We start from the raw sequence: 24,371 nt of genomic DNA, 5'->3' as shown, positions 1-24,371 counted from the left end.
GCCATTGGAACACAGGAGTGTTTGTTGCTGATAATGGGCCTCTTAAATCAGCTGTTTCCAGCTAATGTAGTCATTTACAACATTAACAACGTCTACACTGTATTTCTGATCAATTTCATGTTATTTTAATGGACCAAAAATGTGCTTTTCTTTCAAAAACAAGGACATTTCTAAGTGACCCCAAACTTTTGAACGGTAGTGTATGTATAGAGTCCAAGGCCATCAAATCAGTGTGTCCATTCATGTACAGTAATGACTACTGTACCAGTTGATTTGGGTGAATGAGCACAATATAGGTCATTGAGTTATTCTGAAGGGCAGAGCTATAATTCATACTGTATGTTTGCAGAGCTCTATTTGTGATTCACCAGGTGCAGTACGCCTCTTAGCTCAGGTAGTGGGGAAGTGTAACTGACATGTTCAACTTTAAAAGATCAGTGGACTTTCACACAATGGATTACTTCAAAGTCCATGCATGTGTGAGGAAGTACTGGTTTAGTTTCTCTCAATAGTGACAGCCTAGATTGGGATACTTCCAGGGTGTGCCACCCTGCCCCCCTTTTACAGTGTGTCAGGAACTGCCTCTGTGTACTAGCTCTGGGTTGAAGTTTCCTCTAGGTACAGGTCTAATAATCAGCTTCCCCTCCGTAAATCTTAACCGGAACCATTAGTGGGGGAAACTGAACCAAGATCACTGTCTAGGAGCAACTTCACCCTACTCCTTTGTATGGGCTACTACTGCCTCAGTGTTTCTAGAAGGATTCTAAACTTCATCATTCCCAGTTCATCAGCTGGCCTGAACAGCACTACTCAGCTTTGAGAGGTCGTCACCACCCACCCAGAGAACAGAGCAGAGCAGAGTAGACCAGAGCAGAGGCCTGGGGGCTTTCACTCCGCTAACTAAACCCCCTTCAACGAAGCACAGTGAACTACGTTTTGCTCAGCAATAGACGAAGCAAAAGAAAAACATTCCTTCCGCATCCCCTTCTGTATCCCTGTGTGCCATACATACATGAATGTCTTTGGACACCTGTGAGGGTCTATGAAGGCCTATGTGAAGAGACTAGAGGATGGGTGTGGGGCTTGGAACTAGAGATCCTCATTCACTGAGCCATTCATTATTAGTCCGGCTGAACCCACACACACACACACACACACTTTTTCTATGGCCCAGCTGACAGAGCAGGCCTGGCTTACACACAGAGAAAGGCACCAGTGCTCCCGGACCCCATTTAGTCCTTTAAAAGACACTAGCTAAATCCCTGGCCAAAAGTGCCTCTATTCTGCATTTCCCTATCAAACTGCTCACACAATAGACAGAAGTCAATTCATCTGGCTTTAATGGAGACCACTCATCCAGATTCCCTTGGCTGACGAGAGCCTGACCTCTATCTCTCCACTGTCTCAGACCACATCAATCATCCCCCTTTTCTTCCCTCCAAACTCTTTCCTCATTCACAATAAGCTTTTTGTGCACTCGCTTTCCCAGATGGCGGAAGGGATGGAAGGAAGAAGAGCGATGTGGGGAAGGAGAGAGGAAGTTGGAGGTTGCAGAGGCACTGAGAATGCTGGTGATGCTGCATCAAAATGGACTTCAGTGTTATTACATGTGTGGGAGACTGAGAAGCCATACAGACAAGTCTGGGAGCAGAGAGAATAGATGAGTCGGCCTATAGCCTGCATCAGTAAAACAGCACAATCACCACATCTCATGGACACTATGCTGCCAATGTTAAATTAATCATCTTCCCTCTCATAACACTCAAACTCATACTTCCTTGGCCGGTGGGGATGATTAATCACCACATGTATAAACCCCATGGCAATTATCCAAATGGCATCATGTTCCAAAATGGCATAACAATTAGACCATAAGCGCCTCGGGACAGTAGAGGAAGTCAGAAGTTACAGTAGGCTACCATAGTGTTGGGGATGCCCATCCAGGAAGAAGTTACAGTAGGCTACCATAGTGATGGGGAGGCCCATCCAGGAAGAAGTTACAGTAGGCTACCATAGTGTTGGGGAGGCCCATCCAGGAAGAAGTTACAGTAGGCTACCATAGTGTTGGGGAGGCTTATCTAGGAAGAAGTTACAGTAGGCTACCATAGTGTTGGGGAGGCTTATCTAGGAATAAGTTACAGTAGGCTACCATAGTGTTGGGGAGGCTTATCTAGGAATACGTTACAGTAGGCTACTATAGTGTTGGGGAGGCTTATCTAGGAATAAGTTACAGTAGGCTACCATAGTGTTGTGGAGGCCCATCCAGGAAGAAGTTACAGTAGGCTACCATAGTGTGTTGAAGAAGTTACAGAGGCCCATCCAGGAAGAAGTTACAGTAGGCTACCATAGTGTTGGGGAGGCTTATCTAGGAAGAAGTTACAGTAGGCTACCATAGTGTTGTGGAGGCACATCCAGGAAGAAGTTACAGTAGGCTACCATAGTGTTGGGGAGGCTTATCTAGGAAGAAGTTACAGTAGGCTACCATAGTGTTGGGGAGGCTTATCCAGGAAGACGTTACAGTAGGCTACCATAGTGTTGTGGAGGCACATCCAGGAAGAAGTTACAGTAGGCTACCATAGTGTTGTCCAGGAAGGAGGAAGAAGTTACAGTAGGCTACCATAGTGGAAGTTACAGTAGGCTACCATAGTGTTGTGGAGGCACATCCAGGAAGTTACAGTAGGCTACCATAGTGTTGTGGGAGGCTACCAGTTACAGTAGGCTACCATAGTGTTGTGGAGGCCCATCCAGGAAGAAGTTACAGTAGGCTACCATAGTGTTGTGGAGGCCCATCCAGGAAGAAGTTACAGTAGGCTACCATAGTGTTGTGGAGGCCCATCCAGGAAGAAGTTACAGTAGGCTACCATAGTGTTGTGGAGGCCCATCCAGGAAGAAGTTACAGTAGGCTACCATAGTGTTGTGGAGGCACATCCAGGAATAAGTTACAGTAGTCTATCATATTGTTGAGGAAACACATCCAGGAAGAATTTATGGGGCAGAATAAACCAATTACTGATCCAGTCAAGGCTAGGCCGGAGCACTGTAGTATTCCCACAGAGATGACACAGTTGTGCAAGTGTGACCCTGCCTTGGCTCACACACACACTAACCCAAGATACATGACTCCATGTATCACACCATGTATGGGATGGGTTTGGCATGTAAGGCCGCTCTTACGCTATATCATGGGGAGAATTTTTTTATTCTCCTTTGCTAATGAGCATTGAGCGAATTGCCAAGGCCTATGATAAGGGGTTTGCCGTTAGCAACCAGGGCTGCGTTCCAAATGACACCCTATTCCCTATACAGTACACTACTTTTGATCAGAGCCTTATGGCCCTGGTCAAAAGTAGGGAATAGGGTGCCATTTGGGACGCATACCAAGATCAGCATACAGGCATGTGACTTACAGTTGATTGCAGAAGTGATAAGCCTCAGGGCTGTACTCGTTCTACTACCCCATGACTCTACATCAGGGCTGGGCCAGGGAGCCTCCAGGGCTTCTGCCTGTTGGCCTGTTGTATTTAAACATTCCTCCACTTCCTCGCTCTTTCCATGGGCGGAGAAAACAGCCCATTAGCATCACATGCTAACACGCTGACAGACAAGCTAAGTCTTTTCATCACAAAGGGAAAGGGGGATACCTAGTCAGTTGTCCAACAATGTATTCAACTGAAATGTGTCTTCCGCATTTAACCCAGCCCCTCTGAATCAGTGAGGTGCGGGGGCTACCTTAATTCGACATCCACGTCGTCAGCGCCCGGAGAACAGTGGGTTAACTGCCTTGCTCAGGGGCAGAATGACAGATTTTGGCATAATTCAGCAAAAAACAAATATTGTGTTAGTTCAAAAGTAGTGTGTCTGTCAGAGAAAAGGGACAAGTTATTGTACGATAGCATATGAAAAGCGTTAAACCTGAAGCGAGGGTGTGGAGGCCACTTGTTTCAAGGGATACTGTGAGGAAAAGTTGAAGATGAGATTAAACTTGGATAGAGATGAAGGAGAGACCTGCTGAGATGTAACCATAGATCATTCATACTTCTGAGTAAGTGGAAGTGTCAATTTGGTGATTTATGCTCTAAAGTAATAAACTATTTTTATGGCCTGTTACACAAGAGTGGTGAATCCCGGTGGGTCCCAGAGACGCTGGCAGAGCTATCAGTGTCAAAGTGAAAGCTGGCTGGCAAGCCTGGACTGATTTCACATACTGAACACAAAAGCTGGGACTCACTGGGAGGGGATCCACTCTGTGTACAAAATGTATACAAATTACCTCAGGGAGCTTTGGTATAGGCTTACTTGTGCTTGCTTCAGAATGATCCCAACTGCCCTTTGTGCAATCCCTGCGTGCTCAACTGTCTCTGTCCTCAGTTTGCACAGTGTTCTAATTAAGCCAATGGAAAAATGGAAACACACTCGGTGAACTCTGCTACGTGTGGCTTTTTACTGTGTTAATCAATTGACTAGATTCATTTCTGTGTGAGATCGATGGAAGGGTGAAGTGGCTGTTAAATAGCCTAAACCCCTTTCAGCTGGACCAATAGGATCCTGACAGATGAATAGTAAAGTCATTGTGGACAGACCTCTGAGGCACTGAAATGTTTTAGAAGACAAAATACCATTCAGAATAACAGTGTGATGTTTGCTTGGCTACCTGAGAAAACAATGTGTTTTGAAAACAGAGCCCCCCCCCTCTCTTGGCTGCGCTACAGTTTAGCAAGCTTACCAAGTCAATGATGTCACTGACATTGTAAGTCACTGACATTGTGTGTGTCCAAAATGCCACCCTATTCCCTATATAGGCACAACATTCGACCAGAGCCCATAGTGTTATGGTCAAAAGTAGTGCACTATGTAGGGAATAAAGTGCCATTTGGGAAGCATCCTAGGTCACCAACATTGAAATGGAAAGCGATAAAAACTTGAGCTGAACAAATAGTGCAATCAATTCCCCATTAACTCTGAATATAACTGGTAGTAACATTAGTCACTCTACGCATCCACAAAATAGGTGCAGATGATTGCTCTCCCTGATAGTCTGGTTGTCCCCACTTCACAGTATACTGCAGCTGCAACTGACTGTTGAATCGTGCTCTCTTTGTCTGTTATGATCACGAGTCGTTACTACTTTACAAAAACACTGGCTTGGTCTTTTTTTGACTTGAAAAAAATCTATATTCTGTGCGTCTTCGTGTTTTAAAAAGAGTCATTGCGTGGGATGCAGGGAGTAAAGGATTTGTATTCTCTGAACACAGACAGGGAGGCCTCTGAGATAGACACAAAGCCGCAGGCAAAAGGCATTGACCACCAATGATCTCTTACTCTTCAACGGTCTCTCTCTTTCTATTTACGAGCTTGTCATCCTGATACAGTATATTTGGAGAGCTTTGCCTTCAGACATCTTATTAAGATGGGCTCCCAAGTGGCGCAACGGTCTAAGGCACTGCATCACTACAGACACCCTGGTTCGAATCCAGGCTGTATCACAACCAGCCGTGATTGGGAGACACATAGGGCGACACACAATTGGCCCAGCGTCATCCGAGTTTGGCCGGTGTAGGCCGTCATTGTAAATATGAATCTGTTCTTAACCGGCTCGCCTAGTTAAAAAAAAAAATGTATTAAAATATGTTTATATACAGTGCCTTCAGAAAGTATTCATACTCCTTGCCTTATTGTACATTTTGTTGTGTAAAAGCCTGATTTCAAAATGTATTTCATTGATTTATTTTTTTACCCATCTACACATAATATCCCATTTAGAAATGTTGGCAAATTTATTGAAAATGAAATTCAGAAATATCTCATGTACATAAGTATTCACACCCCTGAGACAATACTTTGTCTTGAAGAGCATTCCACACCTAATTGTGAAACATTTGCCCATTCTTCTTTTCAAAATTCTTCAATCGCTGTCAAATTGGTTATTGATCATTGCTAGCCAACCATTTTCAGGTCTTGCCATAGATTTTTTAAAGTAGATTTAAGTCAAACTGTAACTAAACCACTCAGTAACATTCACTGTCTTCTTGGTAAGAAACTCCAGTGTAGATTTGGCCTTGGGTTTTAGGTTATTGTCCTGCTGAAAGGTAAATTAATCTCCCAGTATCTGGTGGCAAGCAGACTGAACCAGATTTTCATCTAGGATGTTGCCTGTGCTTAGCTTCATCCGTTTCTTTCTTAGCCTGAAAAACTCACAAGTCCTTAACGATGACAAGCATACCCATAGCATGATATACAGCCGCCACCAATATCCTTGAAAATATGGAGAGTGGTAATGTGTTGTATTGGATTTGCCACAAACATAACACTTTGCATTCAGGACAAAAAGTGGATTGCTTGGCCACATTTTTTTGCAGTATTACTTTAGTGCCTTGTTGCAAACAGGATGCATGTTTTGGTATATTTGTATTCTGTACAGGCTTCCTTCTTTCCACTCTGTTATTTAGGTTAGTATTGTTGATGAACTACAATGTTGTTGATCCATTCTCAGTTCTATCACGGCCATTAAACTCTGTAACTGTTTTGAAGTCAGCATTGGCCTTATGGTGAAATCCCTGAGCGGATTCTTTCCTCTCTGGCAACTGAGTTAGGAAGAACGCCTGTATCTTTGTAGTGACTGAGTGTATTGATACACCATCCAAAGTGTAACTAATAACTTCACCATGCTCAAAGAGATAAACATTGTCTCCTTTAATTTTTTTTTTTACCCATCTACAAATTGGCGCCCTTCTTTGCGAGGCATTGGAAAATCTCCCTGGTCTTTGTGGTTTAATTTGTGTTTAAAATTCACTGTTCGACTGAGGGACTATACAGATCATTTTATGTGTGGGGTACAGAGATGAGGCAGTCATACTTTTTTTTTCACAGCCTGTTTTGCTCATTTTATCAAGGATGCCAATATTAGTGGAGGACACTGCATATGTTAAAATAATAGTGCCAGAAATGATCAAATAAAAAAGTGCAATAATGCCTTGATCTTTTTGTTGAATTTCCTTTTTGACAAGACATGGCTCAAGTCCTATGATAATATCTACAGCACCATGAATAAGCAGCATGGCATTGCTAGTGGTCAAACTAGCTGCAAACCTGTGCTTACGACTAGGAGTCTTATTTATTTGACTGACACAGAGTGTCAACATCAGCCGTGTTCACAGTGTGCAGCTAGGAGGGAGGAAGACAAGTCATTCCTGGTACGCATCCCAAATGGCACCCCATTCCCTACATAATGCACTACTTTCAACCAGGGTGCAAATGTCTCGTCAAAAGTATTCCACTATGTAGAGAACAGGGTGCTATTTAGGACGTAGCCCAAGATAGTCTAAATATGTGTAGAGAACTAGATAAGACCTATACGGTGAAAAAAACATCCCACTTCTGGTTGTCTCTGGCAATGAAGTGAAACGCAAAAACATAAAGGGGAACCATAACTGCCATAACTGAAATATGTCCAGCCATTGTCTACTCAAACAATAACACAAGCTGTGTTCCAAGATGACGTAGCACAAAGTTCAGGTAGACCCACCTCTGCTTCCTGCATCCTGCAATAACCAACTACATGAGGGTTTCATTGAAATCCAATTAAATATACATAAAGTAGGACCCCCAAGTATTTCAGCCATCTTTCAATGGGGGCTGGGAGGGATGTGGTAGGGGTGAAGGGGTATGAGAACCTCAAGTGGCTCAAAACTAAATCTAAAATAGTTGCCAAAATTAAACACTGTATGTCTCCCAAATAGCACCCTACCCTACCTATCAGTGTTTCCCAAACCTGGTCCTTGGGTACCCCCAATAGTACACATTTTTATTGTAACCCTGGACAAGCACACCTGATTCAACGTGTCAACTAATCATCAGGCCCTCAATGAGCTGAATGAGGTGTGTTTGTCCAGGGCTACAATGAAAAGGTGTACTGTTATGCTCAAGGACCAGGGTTTGGATACACTGCCCTATATACTGCAGTGCATTACTTCTGACCAGAGCCATAAAGGGGCCCTGGTCAAAAGTAGTGCACTATATAGGGGATAGGGTGCAATTTCTCTATTTTTCTCTCTGCATTGTTGGGAAGGGCCTATAAGTAAGCATTTCACTGGTTGTTTATGAAGCAAGTGACAAATAAAATGATTACAAAGAGATTTGAATTTGGTGACCTCCGAGTGAATGGTCCGCCAATCTCTCAGCACACTGATTCCCTGATTCCAATAAAGGAATCTGTCTAATCCCCCCTCATCCAAGGCAGCGCCACTGTTGACTGCCCCGGACCCAGCACCTCTACCACCCTGCACCCTCCCCTGACCCGAAACGCAGTCAGGCAGGCATACATCCTAAGGGCAAAAAGACAGACAAGAAGACAAGGAAGATAGGCCAGGATCCCCTCTGCCTGCCTGGGTGAAAACACAGATATTAACAAGCATACACACGTGGACAAATACAAATACACGCAGACATATTTCCATGCAGACTCACACACATAAATAGACAAAGTGCCTCTCCCCTCTCTCTGTCCCTGATCCTGAGGTCTTAACATTAGATAATGTGTCATGGTAGGGGACTTCAGCTAGAATGGCAGCAAAGTCTGAAACATTTCTCCCTCATCACAGCACTGAATCTCTGACAGTTTATTATCTGAAACATATAAGTATAATATTACAATTGCATTGGGCCAAATTATGATATAAGCAAGCAAATGTTTTCTCTTCTGTTTTGTGGCCTTTTGGAGCTTGAGTTCTCATTGGTGGCTCCCAGAATACTGCCAGTTGGGCCAATTTGAATTCAGCAATGAAAAAAAAAAACTGACTTCATGAGAGATTTGCATGTATAAAGAACACCCCCAACGGCTGGCTACATTTGGCTAATCTAAAGGAATAAAGTTGACATGGGTGAAACTTTCCAAGGAGTGAATGTTGAAATATGTTATAAACATTTTCAATACCATAGGCTGGGTAGGTGAAATACCTTAAGGTTTAAGGCAGTGGTATTCAAACTTTTTCAATGGGGACCCCATTTCTTTCCCCTTTTATACACCACTATTGTCCCGCAATAATTTATTGTGACCCCACCTCAAATATAATGACAACCTTAAAATCTGTACATTTCAATTTTTACATGAACAAATAACCTTAAACTCATTACATTTGTATCTCTTATCAAAATTAGAAGGAACCAATAAATACATTTACCCAATAACACTTAAGTTTTTTAAATGCTTGTATATTTTCCCATAGAATAATCTGTCCTCTTAATTTTCTGTTCCAATATATATATTTATAAGACTAATCGAACCATCTAGTAGCTGGTTCCCTACGAAGTTTCCCTCAGAATAGCTGGCGCTCGAAGTCTATGTATATATACGGTAGTGTGTATATATATCCAAATATATAAAAAATACACACACTACCGTTCAAAAGTTTGGTGTCACTTAGAAATGTCCTTGTTTTTGAAAGAAAAGCACATTTTTGGTCCATTAAAATAACATCAAATTGATCAGAAATACAGTGTAGACATTGTTAATGTTGTAAATGACTATTGCAGCTGGAAACGGCTGATTTTTAATGGAATATCTACATAGGCGAACAGAGGCCCATTATCAGCAACCATCACTCTTGTGTTCCAATGGCACATTGTGTTAGCTAATCCAAGTTTATAATTTTAAAAGGCTAATTGATCATTAGAAAACCCTTTTGCAATTATGTTAGCACAGCTGAAAACTGTTGTTCTGATTAAAGAAGCAATAAAACAGTCTTTAAGACTCGTTGAGTATCTGGAGCATCAGCATTTGTGGGTTTGATTACAGGCTCAAAATGGCCAGAAACAAAGTACTTTCTTCTGAAACTTGTCAGTCTATTCTTGTTCTGAGAAATGAAGGCTATTCCATGCGAGAAATTTCCAAGAAGCTGAAGATCTCATACAACGCTGTGTACTACTCCCTTCACAGAACAGCGCAAACTGGCCCTAACCAGAATAGAAAGAGGAGCGGGAGGCCCCGGTGCACAACTGTGCAAGAGGACAAGTACATTAGACTGTCTAGTTTGAGAAACAGACTCCTCACAAGTCCTCAACTCGCAGCTTCATTAAATAGTACAGGCGAAACGCCAGTCTCAATGTCAACAGTGAAGGGGCGACTCCGAGATGCTGGCCTTCAAAATTATTTGATCAATTTTAGAATAAGGCTGTAATGTAACAAAATGTGAAAACAGTCAATGGGTTAGAATACTTTTCGAATGTACTGTATATATATATTTTTTGACATAGACTTTCAAAACCACTGGTTTAAAGAACACTGAAAAAACTTGCTTTTAGACCTCTCTCTCTCTGTGTATAGGCTACATGTCTTGTCTCACACTCTAGGAACTAATCATTAATGTTCAGTTTCAATTGGAAAGTATATATGTAAACATATCCTGTAGGTGTGTCCTTCCTTTGTAAGGTCTTTGCACTCACAGGTGAAACAATATTATAGGTAAAAGGAAGTGGTGTTGACTTACCCTTAAGGCTTTGTGTATACAGAACACATTACAATGTAATATCATTATGACAATCCAATAGGCTAATCGCTCTGAATCTGGAATATGACACACACACACACATATACATTCAGAGAGAGAGAGAGAGCGAGACAGACACACGCAGAAAGACATACAGAAACACAGACACAGACCAACAGCTTACCTTAAAAATTCTTGTAGACAGGTGTCACAAAATCGGTGGCCACACGTAGAAACTTGAACAGGATCTCGCATGGCTTTACTGCATAAGGGACATTGAAACCGTCTCTTCGGTTTCTCCAGAAACTTGTAATCAAACCCCGGCATTGCTGCAGGAGTAGAAATACACTGCTGATTAATGTCTCTCCCTTCGCCCCTGTGTCCGGTCCACCTATGCGATTTGTGGTATGATGCCACCGATGTCTCTCTTGTGATGGCCGTCACCAGAGAGATTCTCAGATATTCATGTCCCCTTCGCCAGCCAGCGACAGATCGGTTTGCGAGACGAAATTATTGACTGATTCAGCTCCGCTGTCTCTCCAGCAACCGGGTGACCGAGTGCATGGAAACAAAGGGAATCCTCGAAAGTATAAACGTTATTGCATCAAAACCTGGCGAAGTCTTCTTCTGACAATATTCATCTGGGTCTATAAATGGAGGAAAATCGTCCGCATGTCTCTATGCAGAGGTAACAGTGACAGATTAAAGACAATGCTCTCATCCCATCTGTTTAGGTACATACCCCCGCCTACTATTTTTCTTGCGGGAGGAGTCGAAAGTGAACTCAACATAGCCTATCTGCTTTTCTATGCTATGGGTCAATGATATCTCCTCCTTTGATTTGATTTATTTGTCAGCTATTTAATTCAACTCTCTTTTTTATTAAATGAATGATAATCTAAAAATGAATGGAAATAATGTATGCTTTCACCTGCAAATTGTGACTTTAATAAAATAGCTTGAAAGGAGCATGTTCACTTAAAAAAGGGTACAGATACAGTATCTAATGTTCAATCACAAAGTGAAATGTTTTGACATCCTAAAGTCTGCACAGAAAACATGACATGTATTGATGAATTGACCCTAGGTAGACACATTAATAACTAATTAGGAAAAACTGCCCTCTGGTGGTGAAACTGAAAAAGAAGAGCCTGATATTCATGGTTGCAGATAAATATGATCATCAATATGAAACAATGACTTCGATAATTGTCGGAAGTGGTTTCGAATGACAGGACAATAACTTGTCTTTAAAACCTTTAAAATTGTGTCCATTTACAAATATTCAATAGCCATAGGTTGTCATCACCAACCTTGTTGCTTCAGGATTACATCATCACACAGGCACATACTCTTTCTTCAAATAACTGGCGAAAATCTGCTACAGCATTGTAGTATTACTAAATCATAGACCCTGTCAACCATATAGTACCACAGTATGAATCATAATACCCATACAACCTAGCGGTCAAACAGGGAAATGGTTGCAATCGTTTTTCCAGCATTCATTTTTCCCATATGGGATTTTAGAAACACTTAAAATCAGGACTGTGTTTTATGTAGGCTTACCCTGGCGTGACGTTAATAACCATGTAAATATCTCTATACTAGACAGTGACCCACCTTTTTTGCACCATCTCAGCCTGTTTGGAGGCTTTCCAACGTAAGATCAAGCCAGTGATCGCACCCTTTTCCCTATATAGTGCACTATTTTTGACCAGGGCCTATATGGCTCCGTTCATAAGTAGTGCACTATGTAGAGAATAGGGTGCCCTTCGGGATGAAGCCAGTGTTACAATTAAGCACATCATATCAAACGGACTCATGCCTATGACACACACAGCTGAAGAGACAAGATTGACTCTTAATGTGTCTCTTATACCTGTGCCATGCTTTGTTAGTGACCCTTCCACATCAAAAATCTTGAAAAACACTTGAGAATTGCATTTACTATAGCAGTGGCCTCCTTTAGTCAGCCTTAAAGAAACTTTCACTGTTCATGTGTTGTGTAAAAGTACCTTACTATGACACGAAACAAACCACGTGTCATTGTAAATGAAAACAAAAGTTACTAATCCAATTGATGAGGACTAATCCTAAAAGCACAATGAGAGCCACTGATAATGTGCTCAAGATTTAAAGTGTCGTACTTGTTTGCTTCATTTGACTGACGAGTCAGTTAGTAGGCTCACACTGTAGTGGCAGTCCTCAACATTGTTTTGTCTAACTAAATACTGGGTAAATAAAGCTACCAAACCAGTTAGACATCCTGGGACTGTGTATTGTATCATGCTAACCTCGGTAGTGAGAGAAGACAAAACCTTACTGCACGACAGCTCCCCAATGACCTCCTCCTGCTATCTCACTCCAATACTTTTGGTAGAGCATTATATTAGCTACACAAGCTTAGGAAGCTAAATAAACTCGGCAAAAAAAAGAGTCTCGACTAAGGGCTTGTAGGACATTTCCCCCAAGATGGAGGGATTGTGCGTTCCTGGTGTAACTCGGGCAGTTGTTACTGCCATCCTGTACCTGTCCCGCAGGTGTCATTTTCGGATGTACCCATCCTGTGCAGGTGTTGTTACACGTGGTGTGCCACTGCAAGGACGGTCAACTGTCTGTCCTGTCTCCCTGTAGCGCTGTCTTAGGCGTCTCACAGTACGGACATTGCAATTTATTGCCCTGGCCACATCTGCAGTCCTCATGCCTCCTTAAAGCATGCCTAAGGCACGTTCACGCAGATGAGCAGGGACCCTGGGCATCTTTCTTTTGGTGTTTTTTAGAGTCAGTAGAAAGGCCTCTTTTACTGTCCTAAGTTTTCATAACTGTGACCTTAATTGCCTACCGTCTGTAAACTGTTAGTGTCTTAATGACCGTTCCACAGGTGCATGTTCATTAATTGTTCATGGTTCACTGAACAAGCATGGGAAACAGTGTTTAAACCCTTTACAATGAAGATCTGTGAAGTTATTTGGATTTTTACGAATTATCTTTGAAAGACAGGGTCCTGAAAAAGGGACATTTCTTTTTTTGCTTAGTTTAGCTTCTAAAATGGAATGATTTGCATTTGTTCCATAAATTGTGCCATTAATAAGGTACCAACATTTACACAATACTATATGAAAAACACAACATTAAAAGTTAATACAAACTGACTTGAGACAGAGCAACTGAAACGATTTAAGATGTGCAGGGATCCTCTAAAGGCTTAGTAAAGGACAGGCCACTGGAAGAGGTTATTCAGAGGAGGCTAGTAGTCCTTCACCATGTGCCACTGTTTCTCTCCTGACAGCTAACGAGGGGCTGGACGGTGGTGGAATGGTTTACAGAGCTGTATCATCTGGGGACGGGCTCCTCAAGCAAAGCTGAGAAAAAGAAGAGTAAACAGAGAAGCCATCAACGTATCACTTATATTAGCACTAAAGACAGACAAGAATATACCATCTTACCCAATGCATGCATGTGTACAGTTACATGCAATAAGGGGTCTGAGTCTTGAAAAGGTTTCAGGACAGGTATTGAATTATTTCCCTCTTGTATTTTAGCTATAGATACACCCACATTTCTTCTTGGTTACTTCACAATGCAGTAGGTGTGGTGGCACAAGAATGTTTTGAATGCCCACACACTGCCATTGTCTACCATGGATTTAGTCATACTGTATCTGGACTCATGTACTACTCATATACTGATAAAATAACAAAAGCCATGGAAGTCAAATGTGGGTGAAATGACCTGTGTGAGGGCACTCTGGCTACTGTGTTGGCGTTTCAGGTCACTACCACATGGTAAGCAGCCAGGTCCGAGTTACATTTGAACAGGACTGGAACTTGGGTCTCTTCCAAAAATTAGAGACGTCTCTCTTACATACTGATCAGATTTTATGTTCAATTGAATCTTTCCTAAATCTGTATATATTTTCAATGGGAGGGTTGCATTTTAATAGATATTGTGTGCGTCCCATTTGGCACCCTATTCCCTATATAGTGCAGTACTAGTGATTAGTGCCCTACAAAGGGAATAGGGTGCCATTTGCGAAACCATCATTTTTTTAAAGCAGAGGAATTGCTAGCTTGTTTGCTTTTCCTTATGAGAGGGACCGTTACTCACAGGTTGGATAATACATTCTCTTGTTGAGGTTGGGGAAATATTCACATTACATGAAGATCCATACACTGCATGCAAGCAAACTGAAATCAATAACTATAAATGTGCACTGTGTATGGTAAATAGTGAAATGTGAGTAAATGATTACTGGTGTAAATGGATACAGACATTCAACCTAACCAACCCTCTGCCTGGTTTTGTGGAGATGGCAGAGGATGCCTATTATCAGAGACACTGGTTTGTTACATTCAGGTTTATAAACAGAGCTAACCCCAGCTCATCTCCCCAATGCCTAACGAGCTAAGCATGACAGGGAGGCAGGCCCCTGTTGTTAATTTTATTGCTTGTGGAGAGCAAGGCACAACTGATTGCCTCATCCACGTTAATGAGCCTCTGTTACTACAGACCCTGAGGCGATGGAGACACAAAAAGCCAAACATGGGGCTTGGTGGTCACTTTTGAATTAACTGACTGTGAGAAAGCTACAGGAAAATCTGCATGGTGGGGTTAGCTAATTATCAAGCTATTAACAAATAGGCTCTTTCAGATCTTCTGTTCTACAAGGAAAAAAACATGGATCTCTGTCAGCATCATCTAAGGGAGCTTGTCTCAAGTTTCACCTTTGCCTTCTGTTTGATTTCACCACAAACAGTATGTGCTACTGGCAATTTCACATACTTTTGTTTAACAAAAAGGTAATAGGAAAAATATTATGTTTCACTGCCAGCAGACTGTTGCCATGACAACAGGCCACCGTCACAGTGAACGGGTGGCTCTCGTCGAGCTGCACTGCTTTCGGTATCCCAGAATCCACCTCTTTTCTTCAGAGGCGGCCATGGGCCCCCTTTCTCCAGATATACTCCTCCCCTTCTACACCAAGATAGAGTGAAGAGAATAGTTACGTTCTTCAGCGCACACCCCAGGATTCATGAATCTGCACAATCCTTAACAGACAGCCCTCTCTTCTCCCTCGTCTTACCTGCCCTCTCTTCTCCTCCCTGCTCCTGCCATGCCAGCATAATGGCTCTATCCCTGGGAGAGCAGAGCTGAACAAAGCCAGCCCTAAACAATGAGGTGACTGTGCCTGCAATCTCCCTATGGGAGGTCATGCTGATCATTGACACATTCTGACATGCATTCTCCACAACTTTCTACCCTTTGGAAAATGTCTAATACATATATGTTAAAGCATTTGCTGAAAGCACAGAAACCGATTGGTACAGTGTTCAATTAGCTCTTCTAATAAAGTGCGTTATCTAACATCCAAAGTTTACTGAGGACATCACATTTCTCCAATACTTTATATAAATTGAAAATGTCCGCTTAAAGCATATTCCCTGATTGTTAATGCCCCCTACACACCTGATCCAATGGCTAGAGTGAAGGCTTTCCCACAGGCTGCCATGGTGATGCCCTGTAGGCCCAGGAAGGGCACACGACTGGTCCGACGGGAGCTACAGCCCAACTGACCATGCTGGTTACTACCAAATGTGAAACACTGACCCTCCTCTGGACATACAGAACAGGGGAATTAAATGTGTGAAGAATATTGTTATTATAATAAAGACACATAGAAGCACAAGCATCCTATAGTAGATAATACTATATATTACAATACATCTAGATGTTTTACTATTTAGGCATGACACGGGGGGGATTTCACGTCCTTGCAGCTTATAGGAACTTTGGGTTTCTAATTACAATGGGTTCAGGAACTGCGTGGTGACGTGTCAGGTGAAGACACAATATAATTTAACCTCTGACAGCAACAGAGTGAGCTGTTCCAATATAAATGTAAACAACTTTGTCCACGTTCAGCGGTGCTGATTGGACAAGACTGAACGAGTGGACTTCTTCAATCTGGTCACAGGGGTCTGGCTCCTTTGCAGCGTTGATCTTATCTAACCGCAGGTTGTTGTACCTAACCAAGCACATTTAGAGGAGTCGCAATTGTTTTCATGGCAACACATTTATAGGCTTAAATGTAAATGATAATGGGGAGCCAAATTCTGATCTTTTGCTCAATTATTGGCATGCAAAAGATCTGATCTGATTGGTCCAAACCCAATTATTGGAAAACTAACAGAAGTGGACTGCCTGTGTAAACACAGCCTTAGAAGAAAATATCAATCTACTATTCTGGTCAATTAATTAAAAATAATGTTTGAATCGTATCAAAAGGGAAACATTGATATCTTAAAAGTAAACTAGATCCAGTTGACCTTATCAGCTGAAATGTGTTTTCTACAATTTCACACTACAAAAGTGTAAGGAGGAAATGCTGTGTCATGTTCTGTAAGAATTCATTGAGGGGGAGTTTCTTGTTCTGTGTTCAAGGCAGAGAAAATATTCAGTACGGAGTAGAGTGAGTAAGAGAGTTAGGGAGGGCAGGAAGTAGGTAAACCACAGGTATCTGGGCAGTGCTGTCTCCACTCAGCATCACACTATGCCCTGCTATAGCACTCAGGCCTGGATTCAAATACTATCTGAAATCTTTCAAATACTATGACTGTAAGGTTTAACCTGTCTGTAGTGACAGATTGGCAAGGTTAGCAGTTTTGAAAATATTATATTGGTCCATTAAACCACGCAAACTCAATTAAGCACAGATCAAGTATTTCAAATAGTATTTGAACCCAGATCAGATAGCACTGTGCTAATTCTCCTAACCCTCGCTCTAATAGAACCCTGTTTCCTGCCCATGAGGATTTCTGGTAGATGGGTTAACTATCAGAGAGAGTGTTTGTCACCGTAAGAGAATGCTGCCTCACTGGATATTGGCCCAGAAGAAAATGGCATCCACCACCTCTATAAACCCATGCATTAGTTTAACACAAAAAAGCATGTCAATGAAGAGCTATGTCAGTGCTTAAGCAAGCAGGGTGGTGCAATGGAAATAAAGGGCATGTTTCACCTTTAACGTGAGCGCTGCTCTTTAGTGAGTTGTTAATGAAAAGGATTGATCGCATTAATAGTAACCTCTGTGGAATGCCAGTACAATTTCACAGCACTTTCATGCAATGACTGAATATGTTCATTTTGTTGTTACTACATTCCAGGGGAATGTTTATCCTAATGAATGCACAATATTTAGGCTATAAAACAAGCATCTGTTCAGAAGAGGAAATTGATTTTAAATGTGGACTAGTTTGTTACATGCATTGTAGCTCATATCTTGATCCTACTAGAGGATTTTGCTTACTGGTTAATTGGAACTCAAATATTCTACTAAGTAGCCTATAAGAGAAGGTAACTTTACCCGATGCTGCCACAGGCCAGAATGCTGTTATGGGTGCTGATAACCATGGAGCAATCCACTCCACACAGCACCCTGTGGGCCTCAAACTCCCCTGGCACACACACCTGCTGGGGAGAGTTGTGGGAGTCCTGGATGCCCAGCCCCAGGCGACCTGCCACAGAGGGGAACAGATAGGGAACATGAGGGTGCAGAAAGCAAAACATTCTGTTAGAATGCCAAGATCTCCCACAGCCACTGCTGACATAATCAAAGAAGACAGAGAGTGATTGACGACCCCCAAAATAAACTTGCTCATTTACCATTGTCACCTCTTCCCCAGAAGAATATTTCTCTGTCATTGGTCACAGCAAGCACATGGGAAGCATCACATGACACCTGGACCAGCTCGTATCCGAGTAAGGCTTCCACGATCTTGGGCTGGGCATAAATACATATAGAGAAATAATATCAAGCTTTCCCCCAGAATGACTGACAACGTTTATAATGAACCTCAAAATCATAGACATTTACCTGTGTTACATCATTCAAATTCCCCATGTCCGAGACAGCCATTGCTTCCGCTTCCAAACGTCATAATAACACCTTGTTCTGCAAATTGAAAATAAAAAGAGGAGGTACGATGAGCTGATGGGTGTGGCTATAGCACAGTGTGTGTTTTAATCCCTAACAAGGGAATACTAATCTGCTCCACCACAGTGATAAATGGTGATAAATGAGCAGGAAATAGAGCTGGGACTTTAATCCTGTGTTATCTGCTTTTGGTATTGGACTAATGACAGCTCACTCAAGACTATGACTGTGACTAACGGTGTATCCCAGTTAGAGAAAATATACCTACTAAACGCCAGGTCAGCAGTGTGGAGATTACATTCTGTAGGGGAGGACAAACACTGATGAATGTTCTGTAAAAGAGGTGATTACATCCACACTTCCAAGTGCAGCTTACATTCCAATGCTGCTCCAGTGCTTTATGATAGTACTATATACTGCAGTGTCTGTGTGCGGTAGCAAAAACACACAGTGAATAAATATTGATTTCCTATAGTTCCCCTACTGAGGCTGACCTGACACAGATGCTGTGCCCCCCAGCAGGAAACAATAAGCGATGGTGTACATCCCAAATGGCACCCTATTTCCTATATAGTGCACTACTTTGACCAGAGCCCTATGGGCCCTTAGTGCACTACTTTTGACCAGTGCCCTATTGACCCTGGTCAAAATTAGTGCACTATATAGGGAATAGGGTGCCAGTTGAGATGCTATTATGGCCTGTACCTGTCACACAGGTGGTGAAGAGATCCCCACAGGACACAGACTTGATGGTGACTCCAGACTGTCCCTCCAGGAAGCGAGAGCTGAACTGCAGCTGCATCTGTTCTACTGCACCAGGCAGAGTGGGCTCACCAATTCCTACTGACATCGCCTGGCACCGTACCATTAGGATGTGGTTAGGAAATGTGTGAATACTGCTGATACTAAAGACTATCCAGATAACACTCTCATATCGTTAAAAACAAATCCTTCATCTTGTAACCATTCTAATGCATAATCTGAGGGTATTAAAGTGGCAGCTAGTAGCTTAGATGGTTACGGGCAATATTTATCTATGAAACCTAGGTTGACAAGGCTAATTCAGACAGAGAAGGGAAATGTGGATCAAGAAATCCAATCTGACCTCCTAGGTGATGAGTCAGCCTGACTTGGTGACGCCCATCTTCTGTGTGCGTCCCAGGGCCACCTACAGCACCTCTGTGTTGAGCATGGGCAGACGCAGGGATGACACTGCCCCATGTGTACACTGATGACAGCAGGAGGGAGTGCAATTTTCCTGTTCCCATCTGTCCATCTAGTACAGGACAAAACATTATACTAAAGGGTGTTAATTATTACAGAACCGGTTCAATCATAGATGTAGCAGGAATGTCACTGACCTCTGAATGACCTTGTGCCGGTCATTCGCCCTCCCGGTTTACCATGACCTCCTGACTGCACAGTGGACAGTGGTTTCTCAATTATGGACCAGAAATCAAAATGTATTTGAATATTATATACATACACTTCCATCAATGGTAATGCATGTATACATGAGATAAATAGTTGTTTTTACGATGAGTCTGGTGACTAGAAGCTAGAGGCTTTGGTTGTGTCCAAAATGGCATCCTATTCCCTATATAGTGAACTGTATAGGGAATAGTGTGCCATTTGGGATAGACTTTTGTGGCATTCCCTACCTGCACATTTTGACGTTGCCTATATCAGTGAAGCGGTTGAGCAGGGGTTTGATGCAAACAGGGTGGGCCATGATCTCATTGATCTGTGGGCGTTTGGATGGGTCCAGGTTGAGCATGTTCATTATGAACTTCCTGAGTTCTGGACTGTACCGGTCTGAGATGGGGGTAAAGGTACCGCTCATGATCTTCAACACTAGGGCAGGTAGGTTCTGTAAAAGAAGGAAGAGTGTGTAAGCCCAAGGAGAGGAATTAAATATTAAAACAATACTAATGCCTTGATTTCTTTATGGGTTTACTTTTGGACCAGTAAGCTTTATGCATCATCCAACAAATTAAATACATTTTACATGAAGATGGAAAGATACGTGCTTCAAAAACTAATGTGAGATATGATTCACTTCAATGCTATTTTTGGATCTTTTGGATCCTGTGCAAGGACAGTTTCTGAACTTGTAATGGCAATGTACGAAGTGTATTTGAAAGAAATGTGTACAGCAGTCTCAAAACCTCTCGAGGCTGGCTAGCTCATATAGAACACAGCCCAGCACCCAGATATCACTCTTCTGATTATAGGGCTTTCCATCACACAGCTCCGGAGAGATGCAGCATGGGACCCCCACCACCTGAATGGAAATAAAACAAAGGATAAACTCTACTGCCAGTGCTGCCTATGACTATGCTTATCATCAGCGTAAGCATTTTGCTGTTACTATGTAGTCAGGTGACCAATACTAGATCATGTCCACTCACAGCGTAGGCTTTGCTCTTGCTGACAAGTATTTTGGAGATTCCAAAATCGCCTATTTTGACAATCATTTGATGCTTGTCAAGCAGAATGTTCTGGGTCTTCAGCTTGCAGTGTAGGATGGATTTGTTGTGCACATGGTACAGGGCCAGCAAGATCTGGACTAAGAACTACAGGATGATGTCCTCATCCAGCAAGGAGTTACAGTGCTTCTGAATGTAGTCGGCTAGGGCTCCACCTACAGTAAGAAACCAGGGAAATAATAGTTACAGTAGAATAGATCAGGCTCTCAGGCCACCGAGTTTTATAACATAATGCGGTGCCCTTTATCATATATCTTCTGAAGCTTTATAACAGGGACTGACATCTGATGAGACCTCATGGGGAACATCTGACAAGCAAAACATATGGCACCCTATGTTACAGCATAGGTGTCAGACTTTCATGAGATCAGTGAGCTATGTACCTTATGGGGGGGGGGGGGGGTAATGTGACAGTACCTGGTGCATATTCCATAGCGATCATCAGAGCCTTGTCCTCCAGGAAGTTCTCATAGTACTCTATGATGTTGGGGTGGTTGAGCAGCTTTAGCACCTGGCACTCGTTCTGGGCGTTGAGGCGTTCATCACTGAACATCTACTCTACTGGGATCTCCTTCAGGATCACAAAGGCCCCGTCACTGCGCAGGCGACACAGGTGCACTATCCTGTCACACATGGCATGGGAAGGTGGAGAATGAGTAGCGTGGTGAAGAGTTGGGAAAGTGTGTTTTGGTGTAGGCTATCCCCTTACAGTGGGCCTACTTGCTTGTATGCTCTTGTACATTATTGCTACTGATATGGATGCTAAATCAAATCAAATTGTATTTGTCACATGTGTTTGGAAGATGTTATTGAAAATTGCTATGTAATATGTGAAATCTGTGAATGTATTGTAAAGTTATTAAAATTGTATAAACTGCCTTAATTTTGCTGGACCCCAGGAAGATGGGGTAATAAATACGAATGCATTCATGCATGTGGGCATTAGATCTAGAATTTGACCATTTATATAATGGGCAAATAACATTACACATCACAGTTAGTTATGACTAAAAAGATAACACAGTAGCTTTGCACTCGTCATGTACTAGTATTGTACAATATTGATTAGGGCAGGGATAGAAATACAATGAGCGCATAATTCGAATTCTATGAGCGCGGGACATTTAATTAAAGATGGGCGCGCATGAACCAATGTACATGCTTTCCGTGATTTAAGTTTGACAGTATTGTAACGACCCTGGGTTTATACGCGCGGAAATCGACTCTGCCGCTCTAGCATGCTTTTGCGGCACAGTCGATAACGCGCCGGACCTCGGGCTAGAAGGTCGAGTGTTTGTGACCTGCTCCCTGCCTGTTTCATTACACTGGTGTCAGAAGTGATCGGACCTTGCATCCACGACAGTAGGTGTACTTGGCCAGTGAGCGCGTTCCTGTAAGACGTAGAGTCGCAAGCTAGCGCGAGGACGCGCTCTTTGAAGGGAGTGAGTAGTGTAACGACCCTGGCCTTTTAAGCGCGGAAATCGACTCTACCGCTCGAGCATGCTTTTGCGGTACAGTCGATAGCGCACCTCGGGGTCGAGGGTTCGAGATCTGCTTCTTGCTGTTTCATTACAGTATGAATAAGAGTAATGTGCCTTAGCCATGTAGTTTCATCAAGAAGTTCAAAGTACATTCTTTCGGATTACCCAAAAGCTCCTCTTCCGACCACTTTGATTTTCTCATACTTCTCCATCTCTGTAAAGACTAGGCTGTAAAAAAACATCCAAAGTCGTCTCCAGGTAACACTTCCTCTGCTCCTACAGAGATCAACTAGGGACAAAAGGCACGCAAGTCTGAAAGCGAGCTTCTTCTGTTTTCCTTGAGCCTGAGTCTAGGGCTATTTGTGGTTACACAAAGGCTTTTTGTTGTAGGCTATTTTTGAATGCTCCTTCATATAATTTTACTAAATTAGACATTGTCATCATAAATACTGTTGTGTGTGTGAGTGAGTGAGTGTTAATTCCCATATTATCTCTCTCCTAGGTAGGGCTGTAGATAACAGTGTCTAGACGGCATGTAATTATGGAGCGCCTTCCCTTTGGCTGAGATAAGCAGGCAGCTGGCAAGCTTTGCTCCTGTCCCTTCTGCTTCCGCCTCTGCTCTAATGCAGGCCACAACAAACATATTGTAGTCTCACTGACAAGGCCTTGTCAGGTCTGTAAATGCGCTGGTTACACATCACAGCACATTTTCTGCTTATTCTCAGGTACATCTTCCAACACCACATGCTGATCTGAAAATCATTGTAATCAATGTCTGTTTACACTGTTTGTTGACCTTGCTGAACTGAAATGTGCACTCTCTTTCACACTACCTGGACCTGCTGGGTGACATATTTGACCTGCTGGGTGACATATTTTGTTTTGAGTTGTGTGCTATCACTGGGGGTGTTTGTGTGTGTGTCACTGGATGGATGGATGTCAATGTCCAGGAATGCACTATCTGAAGGTGTAGTGTAGGGTGCACACCGAAACTACGGACATTAAATCACGTAGTATGTACCTGAGTGGGAAGATAAGAACAACTGAAACTGCTTGACTGGTTGTAAATCAATCTGTAGAGATCAGCACATTTATGAGATCTCATGAGATGAGAGACACCTCATAAAAGTGCCAGGAATCAATGGGTGGAAGTCAGAATCAAATCCAAAATATGTTATTACCTAACATCCACTTCCCACTGCAGATTGTTTACTAGATGTGGAAACTAGAGAGGGTAGTTACATTTCAAATGGTACATAGTGTACTACTGTACTTCTGACCAGGGGCCATATCTCTGGTCAATTTACATTTATTTAACTGAACCTTTATTTCACTAGGCAAGTCAGTTAAGAACAAACTCTTATTTACAATGACGGCCTTCCCTGGCCAAACCTGGGCCCATTGTGCGCCGCACTATGGGACTCCCAATCACAGCCTGATGTGATACAGCTTGGATTTTAACCAGGGACTGTAGTGATAGCCTCTTTGCACTAAGATGCAGTGCCTTAGACCTCTGCGCCACTCTGGAGCCCAAAAGCAGTGCAGTATGTAGGGAAAGGGGTGCCATTTAGAACTCAGCCAGTGCCTGTCTCGTTAGTGGTTCAGGTCTATAATCAGGATGACTTGCTGACCCAGACAATGTGTGGTTTACCTACATCTTTGTCTACATGATAGAGGTGCAGTGTTCTTATCCGCTGTGTTCTTATCCGCTGTGTTCATGGTGGTATGACTCTATTCACAGCAGTGAAGTGAGGGCTCTATTGAGTTGGTTTAGCTCTTATGTGTGTGTTCATGGAGTGATGGGTTTCTGTTGATTTCAGTCAACAACATTGTTACAGCCTAAACACCTTTCTTTGTCAGTCTGTTAACAAAAGAAACCATCATTCATTAACAGGCAGAGAAATATGTGTCACGTTTGTTTCCATCAGCTCACCCGTGACTTAAAGTACAAACATAACAACCCTTTGCTCATTGGAACTCCATC

At 42.6% G+C, this 24,371-nt stretch overlaps 1 protein-coding gene and 1 pseudogene across 1 annotated transcript in view; both read right to left on the bottom strand.

The window, feature by feature from the left end:
* The window catches only part of LOC115141822 (TNF receptor-associated factor 4-like), a 48,621-nt gene extending 37,642 nt beyond the window's left edge, over positions 1-10,979 (bottom strand). The window contains exon 1 of the mRNA XM_029681048.2: positions 10,666-10,979. Within this exon, the coding sequence (XP_029536908.1) occupies positions 10,666-10,808 (143 nt within the window). The 5' untranslated portion in view covers positions 10,809-10,979. The remainder of the gene's footprint in view (positions 1-10,665) is intronic.
* Positions 10,980-11,412: 433 nt separating this feature from the next.
* On the bottom strand, positions 11,413-23,640 carry LOC115141821 (serine/threonine-protein kinase Nek8-like; annotated as a pseudogene).
* Positions 23,641-24,371: the final 731 nt, after the last annotated feature.

Source organism: Oncorhynchus nerka, linkage group LG14, assembly GCF_034236695.1.
Source record: "Oncorhynchus nerka isolate Pitt River linkage group LG14, Oner_Uvic_2.0, whole genome shotgun sequence".
NCBI classification, from domain to species: Eukaryota; Metazoa; Chordata; class Actinopteri; order Salmoniformes; family Salmonidae; genus Oncorhynchus; species Oncorhynchus nerka.
Note: the sequence above shows the minus strand (reverse complement) of the source record. Positions and strands in the feature narration are given on the sequence as shown.